Source organism: Anoplophora glabripennis, unplaced genomic scaffold, assembly GCF_000390285.2.
Source record: "Anoplophora glabripennis isolate ALB-LARVAE unplaced genomic scaffold, Agla_2.0 scaffold1349, whole genome shotgun sequence".
Classification (NCBI taxonomy): Eukaryota; Metazoa; Arthropoda; class Insecta; order Coleoptera; family Cerambycidae; genus Anoplophora; species Anoplophora glabripennis.
The window spans coordinates 39,410-52,191 of NW_019417429.1; the positions used below are offsets into that span (position 1 = coordinate 39,410).

The following is a 12,782-nucleotide window of genomic DNA, read 5'->3' on the forward strand; positions in this document are numbered from 1 at the left end:
CCTTGGTCACTTTATAAAGAAATATTTGCTTTTACTCGCCTGTAAATCATTGGACTTGATGATCACGAGCATGTGGATTCGATAACTTCAGAAGGCTGTAGCTTCAGAACAGTAGTTTTTCAGACCTCGGTCCCATGGACTTTTTTGATGGACACATTGAGGACTATCATTCGGCAAGGTTTTGTACCATCCGACTGGGACAGGTTTACCATAAGGATAGTTGCGGGGTTCTTTGATGAAAAATTAAAATTGCAAAGTAAGTTTGAAAATACTCAGATTTATTGCTAGCTCTGGCAGCTAAACACAGCAACTTTCTAGTTGCAGTTTAGTTAAATTGTTTTACTGGCCTGTAAGAATATTTGGCAGTTTATATCGACAAAATACTGAGATCTGAGACACATATGACAAAAAATGGGTATTTGTTATTTAATAAACTATTGGTTAAATGCTGAAGACATATATAAAATTATTAAAAAATATGTTTCGTTTTATTGTATTATTTTTATTAACTTTATTTACTACATTCATTTTTGTACTTAATTCTTGAGGTATATTTATTTACTATTAGTTTCTTACAATGTTGATGGTTTACCTAAAAGTAAAGAAATTGTTACATTATATACAAGTAAAAGAGTAATTTAATAGAACATTAGTTTTAATAAAGTCAATGACCATTCGTTTTATCCAATGAAATACATTTATTATTATTCTTAAAACATCCTAGTCTTACAAATACAAACTTCAAACTAATTACCTCACTGGTTATCTTTTGTATGTAATACACAGGGTTTCTTAAATGCATTGACCAAAATTTACCTAAAGATAGAACCACTGACGGCTCGCAAAAATTAAATTTGTTATGAAGCGTGGAACTCTTATTTTTTAAGGAATAATTCCTATACCCACATAGATAACTTTTGTTCTGAAAAAATGTCAAAAGAAATTTGAGAAATAAAAAATTAAAATAGGGATGTCCGACTAAAATCTCGGAAAGGGTCGCACATATTCGCAAAATATACATATTTTTTCATAATCGACTAATAGATACAAATAGGTGTTTTACTTTTCACAAAATTTTGGTTTTTCTCAAAGTTATAGCATTATAAAGTTTAAAAATTGGAATGCTAGTGTCAAATTCAAATTTAAGTAGACATTACTACGAAATCAACACTTTTTTGAGACCTCAGTGTCGACTTAACTTTTTATTTTGCAAATTTCATTAGAAACTTTTTGTCATGAAACGGCCTTGCCGGAATCATTATGTAAATTGGTTTTCGGTCAAATGGTTTGAAACCAGGTGGTTTTTGTAGCTTTTGAGTGGTAGATTAAAAGTGTCAATGGGCGTCAAGCCCTAAAAATTCATGGTTCAAAGTTGCAGCTCGCTGAAGCTACAAGTCTTTAGATTTCACTACCTGCATAGTATAGTAAAAAAATACTACATTTTTGTTCAATGCCCAATAAATCAATAAACTGATATATCGAGATCTCTGACTGAAAGGGTTAAAAACGATATTGAGATGATCTTTCAGATCATGATCAGTACAATCGATTTTTCACTATCATTATCTTACAATAAAAATCATAGCGACTGCCGTCTGCATTTGCTTGACCCGATGTGCACCATGGGGAGGTTGCTAGATCGGACTTAGGACATCATGTAGTCCTAAAAAGGGCTGATTTTCAGAGTTGAAAGATCCTGTCTAGCAGGAATCTAATGCCTTAACATAATACTTCAATATTATTTTCGTTCTCATTGCGTGCATCTGATGATGGATTCAAGGATTCATCAGGGTACTTCCGGGCACCAGATTGACATGTGCAATAATATTGTATTATGTTATCGTCTAGTTGAAATTCTTCATCATTTTCCCTCACGATTTTATCTTGTATATAAGATGGAGAAAGCTTAACCTGATAAATACTGACAGTTATGTCTTGTAAGTCACCCAGGTTAAGAATAGGAAAATCAAGGATATCATCATGATGTAATGTAACCATTGACCATTTCTTCTTACAAGATTTTCTACTTCAACTCTGGCTTGAACGACATTAGGAGTTTGCGATTTTAACAACATTTGTTGAGCCAGTTCAACAGTTGCACCTGCCATGTGTATAACGGGATGATACTCAAAAGTACATTTTGGTGAAATAATGTAAAGAAATGTTAATCTATCTAGTAATTCTTTTCAAATATATTAAGTGATAGCTTAATGCTTTTATGCATTCAGTAACATTTTATTTCAAAAACGCTGTATTCACTTCGAGCCGCTAAAAGCAACATAATATTTTATGCATGCTGCGACGACTTGCCGAACTTTAAGCCAGAAACAACTAGATGACGATAAAATCGTGAGGAAAAATTATAAAGAGTTTGTTGACGAGCATACAAATGAACGGAATAAGATGTTATTGCAAATGTTTATCTGGTGACTGGACTTTAGGCACACGCGCTCGTATTGCCTGCATTTTTGGTTTTTAGGCTACGAGCAGCTTCGAAATAATATCAAGTACTCCGATCAATCCCATGATGTGCTAAGTTCGATCTAGCAACCTCCCCATGGTCCACATCGGGTCACGCAAATGCAGACGGCAATCGCTATGATTTTTATTGTACGATAATGATTGTGAAAAATCGATTGTACTGCGTGATCAGAAAGATCATCTCAATATCGTTTTTAACCCTTTCAGTCAGAGATCTCGATATATCGGCGATAGTTTATTGGGTTATTGGGCATTGAGCAAAAATGGAGTATTTATTTTTACTATACTGTGCAGGTAGTGAAATCTAAAGCATTGTAGCTTCAGCGAGCTGCAACTTTGAACCATGAATTTTTAGAGTTTGACGCCCATTGATACTTAATCTACCATTCAAAAGCTACAAAAATCACCTGGTTTCAAACCATTTGACCGAAAACCAATTTACATAAGGATTCGCTGCGGAGTCCTTTCACTTTGTGAGCTTAGAAATCATTTTGTAAAAAACAATATAGATCTTAATATTTATTTTCAAAATATAACCATTTCAATTTTTGCAAGCCCTCGCTAGATAGAACTCAAAATTAGAATACTGACGAGTTTATGGAAAAGTCTATCCTAGCTTAGCTATAGTTTTATCCTAAACTTAAGCCTCTGTTTTAATCCTAATATTTTTACATTTATAAAAATGTTGTCTTAACCTGACCTTAAATATTAGCCATATACAATTTTGGGCACTAATGGTACTAATCTTTATCCTAAGTTGGAAGATGAACTTCCAAGATCAGGCCTCAAGATTTCCGTAAGACTAAGGTTACGTTAAGATTTTTGTAAACTAGCACATTGAAACCCGTTTTAACTTCTTAAAACAAAAATTAAGGCCAAGTTAAGAGTAAGTTAAGACTAAGACTTTTTTATAGACTCACCATAAGTTGCTATAAATAGATATGAGCCGGGCAATTGGTTTATAGGTATATTCAAAACACCCAAAGTTATAAACATGAAGATTCACAAACATGAAGATTCACCCAATTTCCTTTATAAGATAAAAAATGATGACCTAAACTAGCAGACAGGTAAAACTTTACATTACCTCTTTTTTGGTATGATTATTTAATTTATTTAAAGCCAGAACTTTAAAATTAGATTTTTGTCCCAAAAAAACTACTAATAAAGCTCAAATTGTTTTTACTAAGAAATCAGTAACTAATTTTGTGTAAAAAAAGTCCAAATGTTAAAGTGCTGATTTTAGAAAGTGACATTTTAACTAGACCCCACAGTTGTCTCTGTCCTTTTCTTCCCTTGAGTGTTTATGCATCATTTTGTGTTATAAACGATAAAAAGTGGAATACTCTTAGAAACTTCAACTTAAATAATCTTATTTGAGGATTTCCGTCACCTGGTAAATTTTCATGTGTTCAATACGAGACATCCTGTATTAATGTTCTACAGAAATTGTGATAGATTTATTTTTATATAATTTTTTATATTTTAGAATATGTAGCTTATTTCTATTAATCAAAAAAAATAATAATTTTCAATGTTATTTTACTTACAAGTTGAATAAGATAATATAACGCTTTTGTTTAATATGTGTTTTTATTACTTACTCGGCAGTATCCTCACAGTACATGCAATTATTAATGAACCTACGGTTGCTTTCCAGGGTTCTAGACAACCTTTCATGCAACTGTTGTGCTAAACTATTTGCGGTTTCCTTGGGCAGACAAAAGCAAACTTTCTTCTTAGAGCTGTCTGAAACGTCAGATTCGCATGCGGAACCTGTGCTGGATCTGACATGGAACTTGGCCATTCGTTTGCAATGCGAACACAACTTACTTGGCTTATATACTTTGGTATACACATTATTTGTTGAAACAGAATTATTCTAGAAAGACGATATTTATTTTTAATGGATACTGAAGTTGAATATATTGTTTTACCACATTGGAAGAATTTGGTGTGAATAAATCTTGGTATTTGTTACAAATAGGACAGTACATATCACCATGACTCCTTTCGTAATTACATTTTGTACCTGGAAAATAGACAGTCTTCTTAAAAATCATCGCCTGAAGCTACAAGTGACCATAAAGAATGAACAGGCATCAAAATGGTCAAATAATTTCTAGTCAGTTGTCACTTTGAGAAATGTATCGTTCTTGTTACAAGACGCAGCTCTCAAACAAGAGTTAGAGTCCTAGAAAACATTTTAAAATGTCAAAAAAATCTAAATCCATGAGTGGCAACCAGACCGAAATTTATTTAACCAATGACTGCCATAGAAGCCTTAAAATCAAAATAGATACCCCTTAACTAGTTATATTAGTATATTAGTAGTAAAATTAATTTATTTAAACAAAACTAAAGACGTATAATAATTGTTAAAGCATTAATGATGGATAGTTGGTTTTACATTAGGCTTAACGAGATCATATTGGATAAAAAATAAAGTTAAATTTTCCAATAACGGAAATTTTGTCAATGTAACATCAGGACTCATACCCATACCGTTTTATAGAGGATGATATCTATGCTTGTACTGTGAACTTTCATGTAGAAAACATTTGGAATGAAATTTGAGGAAAAGGAAAATTGGGATAGCCTCTTCTAGATTCTGAAAAGTCGTACAAGCAAAATATTTTTTTCATAATTAATGGATAAATAAAATCAGATATTTTTTCAAGAAATTAAATTTCCTTCGTTGTTATATCTGTTTAATTTGACATTTTAAATTCCATTTTTTAAATTTCGTAATGCAGCAACTAAGAAAAATGAAAATTTGATAAAAATACTAAGAAACAAGTTTATCTATCAGCTGATTATTAAAAAATAGTTTTGTACATATATGTGCAACCCTTTTTGAGATCTAAGAGGAGGCTACCCTTATTGTCATTTGCAATGGTGGCTCTTGAATTTGGTTATGGTCGAATTAAAGAGAGCCCAAACTGCATAGTCCTGCTCTACTCCCATTCCGTCTTTCACTGCTGAACGACGGTAACCATGACCACCGCTGTAAACACTTTATAGATTTAGTGGCGAGCTACGATTAGCCCACGTACTGTGTTTTTCAAATACAAGTCAAGTTAAATTGGCTGCACATTACAAATTTAACATTTCCTTTTTAATGTGTTTCAGAAGGCTAATATATTAAATTATCTAAGACATTATAAACTAAATTTCAAATGCTGCCGCTGCCAATGGTCATTTGGCAAATTCCATTCAAAAATTTTATATGATGAAAGTTGTATATTGACCCTGAAATTATCCCATAAAAAATTATGTGGGTCCCACACTTCATTACGAAAACTGACAATTTTAATTTTCATCGTGTCGTCACTGATTGATTCACAACAGTGCCAACTTTTAAACAGAAAATTTTATTACAGCAAGTTAATTCATATCAAAAATAATTTTAGCCTTGAAAATATAAATTTGAATTACAACAACATAAGGGATTTAAAAAGTAATTTTGAATCGAAATAAATAAACAAAAATATAGGGAAATTTGACAATTGATAAACTGGTTATTTAGATGAATTTTCCAAATTTTGCACAGAACCTTGTAAATGTGATATACTTGTAATGACCTGAAGATGAGGTGCAAAGTGTAGACCTCGAAACTAGTCGTCTTAATAAAAGGATTGTGAGATTATTAGACCTTCACTCTTTCCTAAGAATTAAAAATATAGGGGTCTCATTCAAATTAAAGAAATTGTGATCATTTTCGGTTAAATCTAAAGTGAGGAAAATTATTTGGTTATGAAATTAGTCCAATAGTTGACTGTTTTACTAAATGACATTGTTAAGACTACTGCAAACGCAAGTATGGATAACCCTATCGTTTGGGTCACCTCACACAATCCATTCAACACACTTGAATGATAACACAAAGCTAATAAAATAGGCTTACTGTGTTAATATAACTTTAAAAATGGTACTAACATCCCTTACAAAGTTTTCTGTTAATATTTTCTGGAGAAGCTCTTCTGTAGACAAATTTAGGCTGGTTGGGTAATAGGTTTTCCATGCTTCTAGATCTTAAACTAATAAAGAAAACATTATTTAAGAAACATAGTATATAATCCCGTCGTGATAAACCCTGAAACATTTTAATTATTTTTCAAGACAAACAAATCATATTCAGCCTTTTTATGAAATAGTATATAAATACAAGAGAGCATTAATTTTATATTTAGGTATAATTTTGTTAATTTATATTATGAGGATTTGCTATAATGATGTATACAAGTAGTAAATAGTCGATTAAAGTTACATTGGACGATTTTTGTTAAGTTCACAAAATAATCTGAAATACCACTTCTAAAAAAAATAGTATTACGTATATTCACTAACTTTAAGGAGTGATTCTTTATGACATTTTAGTAGTTTTTGAGGTACAAATGCAAATTAAAAAAATACCCTTTTCTAAAAGATGTTTGATGCAGAATGATGAAGCTTTTTCTTTTGAAATATAATTATGATTAAATGAATTAACTAAATTTCCAAAAAACTCGGTGGTTTCCTGTTTGTTTGATATTTTTGTATACCACATCAATAAATTTTTATTTAAGTGAAATCACGTACCCAGCTTCATAGAAAAACTGATTCGATTTGTGTGTCCTTTGCTTATATTTTTGGAGAGGTAGATATTAGCAATCTAGTGTTTTTCTAGAAAGTGGCCTTCAAGAGAAAAATGCAAATTGTGTCAAAAGAAATAATAACTACAAGGCTTATTTCCAAATTTTTGTGCTTTTTTGTTACATCGCCCCATCGAAATTTAAACTTACTGGAATGTGTGCCGACCTTTATTTCTATTGGTGCCAAGCAACTGGAAAAAAACAGTCGTCTGTCCCACTTTTTCAGTACACTTAAAACAAAAACAATTTTCACATACATTGAAAAAAATTACTATTTTGCCGTTTAATTTTTTGAACATTATTTGGCTGAAATAAAATAAAGCACGCAATATGGTTAAACAACTGTCACTGCTAAAATAGTAAACTTCCAAAATTCAAGTAAAAATTGTTTATGTTTTGAAAAACTAAGAGAGATAGACACCCCCCAAAGATGGTCTCTCCCAGATCGTGAAATACGAGGCATATCCGCAAAGTAAAAGTACTCAATTTAAAAAAATCAAAATGGCAATATGTATATTAATGAAAAATTTACATATTCAGAAAGGTGCATCAAATACTAGTATTTGTTGTAGTCGCCTTCAACCTCAATGCACTTTGTGGGCCAAGCGATTAGCTTTCTGAATCCGTCAAAAAAATCTCCTGCTGCCTCTTGGGCCCATTGTTTCACGGCACGGTGGACTTCATCATGGGTAGAAAACCTTTTTCCACCCATAATCACCTTTAGAGAAAAGATAAAAATCAGAAGGTGCCAGGTCAGGGCTGTGTGCGGGGTGTTTGATGATGTTCCAATGGAATTAATCCAAAAGTTGCTTTGTGGCGTTGCCTATGGGAGGATGCGCATTGTCATGCAACAAGCACACTCCCTTCGTTAACATTACCCTTCTTTTGTTCTGTATTGCTCTCTGTAGTGTTTCCAGGGTCTCACAATACTGTGCAGCACTAATTGTTTCCCCTGAGTCAAACAGTCAATGAGGAAAATCAGTCACAATACAGTTAAGGAATTGTTCGTTTTTCAGTTCCAAGAGTTGAGAAATTCCCCTGAAAATGAGAATCTGTTGGTTTCGTATTGATCTACGAGCTGTTTTGGTACCCAACTCGCACGCAATTTTTGATAACCAAGTGCTTCAGTAATAATTTCATTCAGAAGAAATCTGGTGATTTGTGGAAACACTGCGTTCATCTCGTCCAAAGTCAACCGACGGTTGCCACGAAACATTTCTTTGATCTTGTTCAGCATCTCATCAGTCACGATTGAGGGACGCTCATGCCTTTGTTGAACAAATCATGAACATTCGTTCTGCAAGTTTTATAATCACGACACCACTTGTAAACATTAGTACGATTCATCACACCATCCCCATAACCAGTTCCGATTTCAATAAAAACCTGGAAAAGCACCTTTCCCTTTGCAAGGAGCAACCGGATTACAGTGTTGCCAACTTTTTTGACAACAAAAACCACGGTGCATCAGGGTCTCAGTTCTCTTACTTTGTGGATATGTCTCGTAGCCACCAGTTAGTTTAAATTTCTATGAGCGACCCTAAATTGATGCATATAAATTCTTACTTGCAATAACAATTGCAGCCTCTGGTAACACTGGCTCTCTCTATTGGATGTTGTCCCAAAGTCTCCTCGGTTGGTTTTAAGACAACATTTGGATTATTTCTCAATATTAAGTCATCACTTACTTTCCGATACTGAAAGATGGGCCTGTTCCTTTTCTGTTTAGGAGGTACATTTTTCAAGGCCCTATTATGAAAATAATTATATAATTGTTAAAAATAGAACATCTCCTGTTTCTAAATGTATTACCTACTAAAGGCAATGGAGTGGCAAACTTTTTTAGGTCTGCTTTTTCTTGGAGGTGATTGTGTGGAAAGAAGGAGTTTTGGGTTACAAAGGACAGTACTCGGCGTTTCCACATCGATGTCACATAAAGTTTCTTCTATTGTAGTTTTTGTGCCAATTTCTAATTTAGGTGCTATTGTGCCCTGAAAAAGGAAGATTAGTATACATTATCTTAATTTAATAAAAACATACAGGGAACAGTTCTGTCGGTTCCATAAGTAAGTCTATGTCCATTCCACTTATTACACGACGGAATGATGAAGGGTATAATAAATCATCTAAAGTGGTTTGAAATGTAGCTAAAACACATCCTTCGTTGCAACTTTGCCATTGTACCAGTTCAGCGTAAAACCATTCATTGTCTATGAAAACATTATTTGAAATTGTTTAATAGGCATCTAAATTGTATTCCTTGTTTCTGATCTACATTTAATCATATTAAGTGAAAGCAATGTGAAATAGGTGTACAAGGTGATTCACAAACGGTGATCAAAAATGAAACCTTGTATCCTTTGGTGAATTTTGAGGGGAGTCTTTCGTATAAAGCTTTTATCTAGGACGCTTCGTTAAAAAGATACAGGATGTTAAACTTAAACAAATATTTATAATTTTTTAAATATGTAATTTAAAAACTAGTAGGCGAGGTGAAATAATTTGAAATGGGGCATATGTATTTAGGTAAACATAGTCTAAAATCTGAGGTCTTTTCCTTAAATATAGATGCTCCAATGGCAAAGATACAGCGTATTGGTACATATTTTTCTAAATAAAATAGTACACCACTGCTTTACGCAGTGCCTGATTTACAGTGGTGGGGGCCTGTAGGCTGAAAATTGGCGGGGGCCTATTCTAGAAAAAAAATATCCTTTTTGGTAGGCCCCTCCCAAAAAAAAAAATATATTCTTATTGTATATGCTTTCTCCCTCTAGTGGCAGCTCTTAGAATTATATCTTAATGGATAGAATTCAAATTTTAAGAATATAAAATTATATTTCTTTCCTGTTCATGATCGGGAGGTCTTAAAAAAATCTTAAACAAAAATTAATTTTCATAAAAAAAATTTTTGTTAACATGGTGGGGGCCCCTAGTTGGTAGGGGGCTGTAGGCTGTATCCTACACCAGTCTATAGGTAAATCAGGCACTGGCTTTACAGTAACAACCATGATATTTTTGGATTTGTCGTATCAATTTTCTACAAATTACTACTCTCTTATGTTTTTCGAAGAAAGCCTGATTTTGACACGACTAATCATTCAGCTATTTATTCGAATAAAGAAATTAATAACACTAGTCATCATTTTAATGATTTTATTTGAGTAAATGCTCAAAAATACCTCCACTACAGGAATACAGGCGCGACATCTTTTCAGTAACGAAAATGTAATTTGTTCGAAATTTATTGTTGCTTGAATCTGATGAAAAGCATTATTTATTATTTCTTCTAATTGCTCAGAATGTCAAAGGTGCTATCGCAGCCTACTATATAATTTTAAACCGCATTTTATTCGAATATCAGTGTGTTTTCAGTTCGTTCTTTAAGTTTTACTCGAAAATCAGGCGTTCTTCGAAAAACTTAAGAGAATAGTAATTTGTACTATTGTATTTAGAAAAATATGCCACCGATACCCTGTATCTCTGCCACTGGAGCATTTAAATATTAGGAAAAGGCCTCAGATTTTGGTCAATGTCGCTATCGTCATCTGCTCATCTTTCTTATAAATATTAAATGGTTAAATTAAAAAATATATTCTAATTTAATTAAGCAATTTAATATTCTTGGTGCTGCTTCTTGAATTATTTAGGAAATATGTGTAAAAATCTATTTAGTCAGTATATAAGTATTTTTTTTTAATAACTTGGTAACGAACTCTAACAAATTACCTATACCTATCCAAAATTGAATTCTAATAAAAAATAAAATAAAAATAATGCATGGAAAATAAAAATTAAATATCTTTTTTATAAGGATTTTTTCATCTTAAATGGGCTAACAGGGCTAACAAGCGACAGGTTAGTAGAATTCTGAATTAGTTTTCGAGCAATTCTACATTTGTCAGTTTTTTACTGAATGTTTGAAGAATCCATGTATTAAATTAAATCATTATGTAGGCATAAAAACAGTAAAGAGTTAAACTATAATAAATTAATATACTAAAGTATACTTAAGCTCCTTTGCAGTTCATTGAGCCTTTGGTCTTCGGTGAACGTTTTGTAAAATACAAACTTCTCATGAAAATAAATTGGAAATGTGGGTTTGCAACTTGAAGTTTGTATGGATGAATCCAACATATAAATTTGTAAAGACACCTTCCCATTGGAACAGAGCCACACTCCTGGACATGTCACCTAAAATTATTATACAAAAATGACTTACCGAATAAATCATTGCTGATATAATAAAATTTTGTGACAATTACAAATTTCAATATTAAATATTCGTGAATATTGAGTAGGCGTATCGCTTACCTTTTGTACGTCAAGTTCCACTTTAACTAAAAACCCTTTTCTGGACATTTTTGTGTAATTAACATTGCTAATTTAAATGTATTAAGACATCGAATGGTAAAAGAAACTGTCAAAACTGTTTGTCATTAATCACATGGAATTTAATGTGTACTAGAGCACAGAATATCTGTAGTTAGGATATTCTGTGACTAGAGTGTTGATCTGTTACCATAGAAAAAATAGTACTTTATTTTCTATGTCTGTTACTTAGCTACAATAGCCGTTTTCTTTCGCTCTCAGTTTTGAATCATGATCACTGAATCAGGATCAGACAAAAACGAACTAGATCCTTGAATCCAACTTCGAAGAGAACAGGATTTTGTTTACTGTTGACATTTGATTTAATTTTAAATGTCGTTTAGGTATACCTATTCTTCTGTGCACAATTAAAATAAAAATAGTAACTGCCTCATTAGAGAAAAAAGAAACCACCACAATTTTATGGTTATACATATAAAAGAAAGCAACTAATACTAGTTGCTTTCTTTTGGTTTCAGTTTTCGGATCTAAACGCGTTATGATCCCAAAATCATGTTCGTAGTTGTTTTCTTGTTTCCGGATAATGCCAGATTATATGATCAGGATCGGTAATCCCCTTTCCCCTATAAATCAAACTTTTTCTGTGATTCTAACTTTTGATCACGATCACATATTTAATATAACCTTAAAATTGTGGTGGTTTCTTTTTTCTCTAAGAAGGCAGTTACTATTTTTATTTTAATTGTGCACAGAAGAATAGGTATACCTAAACGACATTTAAAATCAAATCCAGTCAACAGTAAACAAAATCATGTTCTTTTCGAAGTTGGACTCAAGGATCTAGTTCGTTTTTGTCTGATCCTGATTCAGTGATCATGATTCAAAACTGAGAGCGAAAGAAAACGCCTATTGATTTCCTGTTTTACATACAGTGATCTATGCCTACATTGGGGAGGTTGTTCCTTGATTCAATTTAGTCCAACCGCGCGCCACGCCCATTATTCTATGGCTAGAAATTGGCCTCAATGATTTGGGATCGAGGGGGATTATCCCTCTTTATCCTGCCTCATCTCGTGTAGGCCTGGACAGCCTTCGTAGGTGGGCCCCATCCGTCGTCTACCCCGACCGCAAATGCGGCCGGTGTAGGCGCTTTGTGGGACCTCCTTTTGTCCTGGCTGGGCCCCGCCGGCTAGGGCCCTTTCTTCTGGCGCTCTTCTTGCTTCGCCGGCTCGTCTGTGTAAACCCCGGGGGTAGTGTCATGTTTATGTGTGGTATGGTTGGGTAGGGTAGTGCGGCTATGCAGCCTGGGATGCGCTTTGCTAAGGTGGCCCTTAG

The 12,782-nt window shown here is 33.1% G+C and overlaps 1 protein-coding gene across 2 annotated transcripts; it reads right to left on the minus strand.

The window, feature by feature from the left end:
* Nucleotides 1-562: 562 nt before the first annotated feature.
* LOC108915504 (spermatogenesis-associated protein 6) lies at nt 563-11,575 on the minus strand. Of its 2 annotated transcripts, none has more exons than XM_018721554.1 (9): nt 11,430-11,575; nt 11,126-11,309; nt 9,156-9,325; nt 8,928-9,106; nt 8,682-8,864; nt 6,421-6,521; nt 4,422-4,513; nt 4,086-4,363; nt 563-592 (listed from the first exon to the last, which is right to left on the minus strand). In XM_018721554.1, exons 1-9 carry the CDS (start codon nt 11,475-11,477, stop codon nt 589-591), a joined length of 1,239 nt encoding a protein of 412 aa, XP_018577070.1. In that variant the 5' UTR covers nt 11,478-11,575; the 3' UTR covers nt 563-588. The 2 variants fall into 2 exon arrangements, with proteins under 2 accessions (XP_018577070.1, XP_018577069.1); XM_018721553.1 differs by having other exon boundaries at nt 4,419-4,513; nt 11,430-11,573.
* Nucleotides 11,576-12,782: the final 1,207 nt, after the last annotated feature.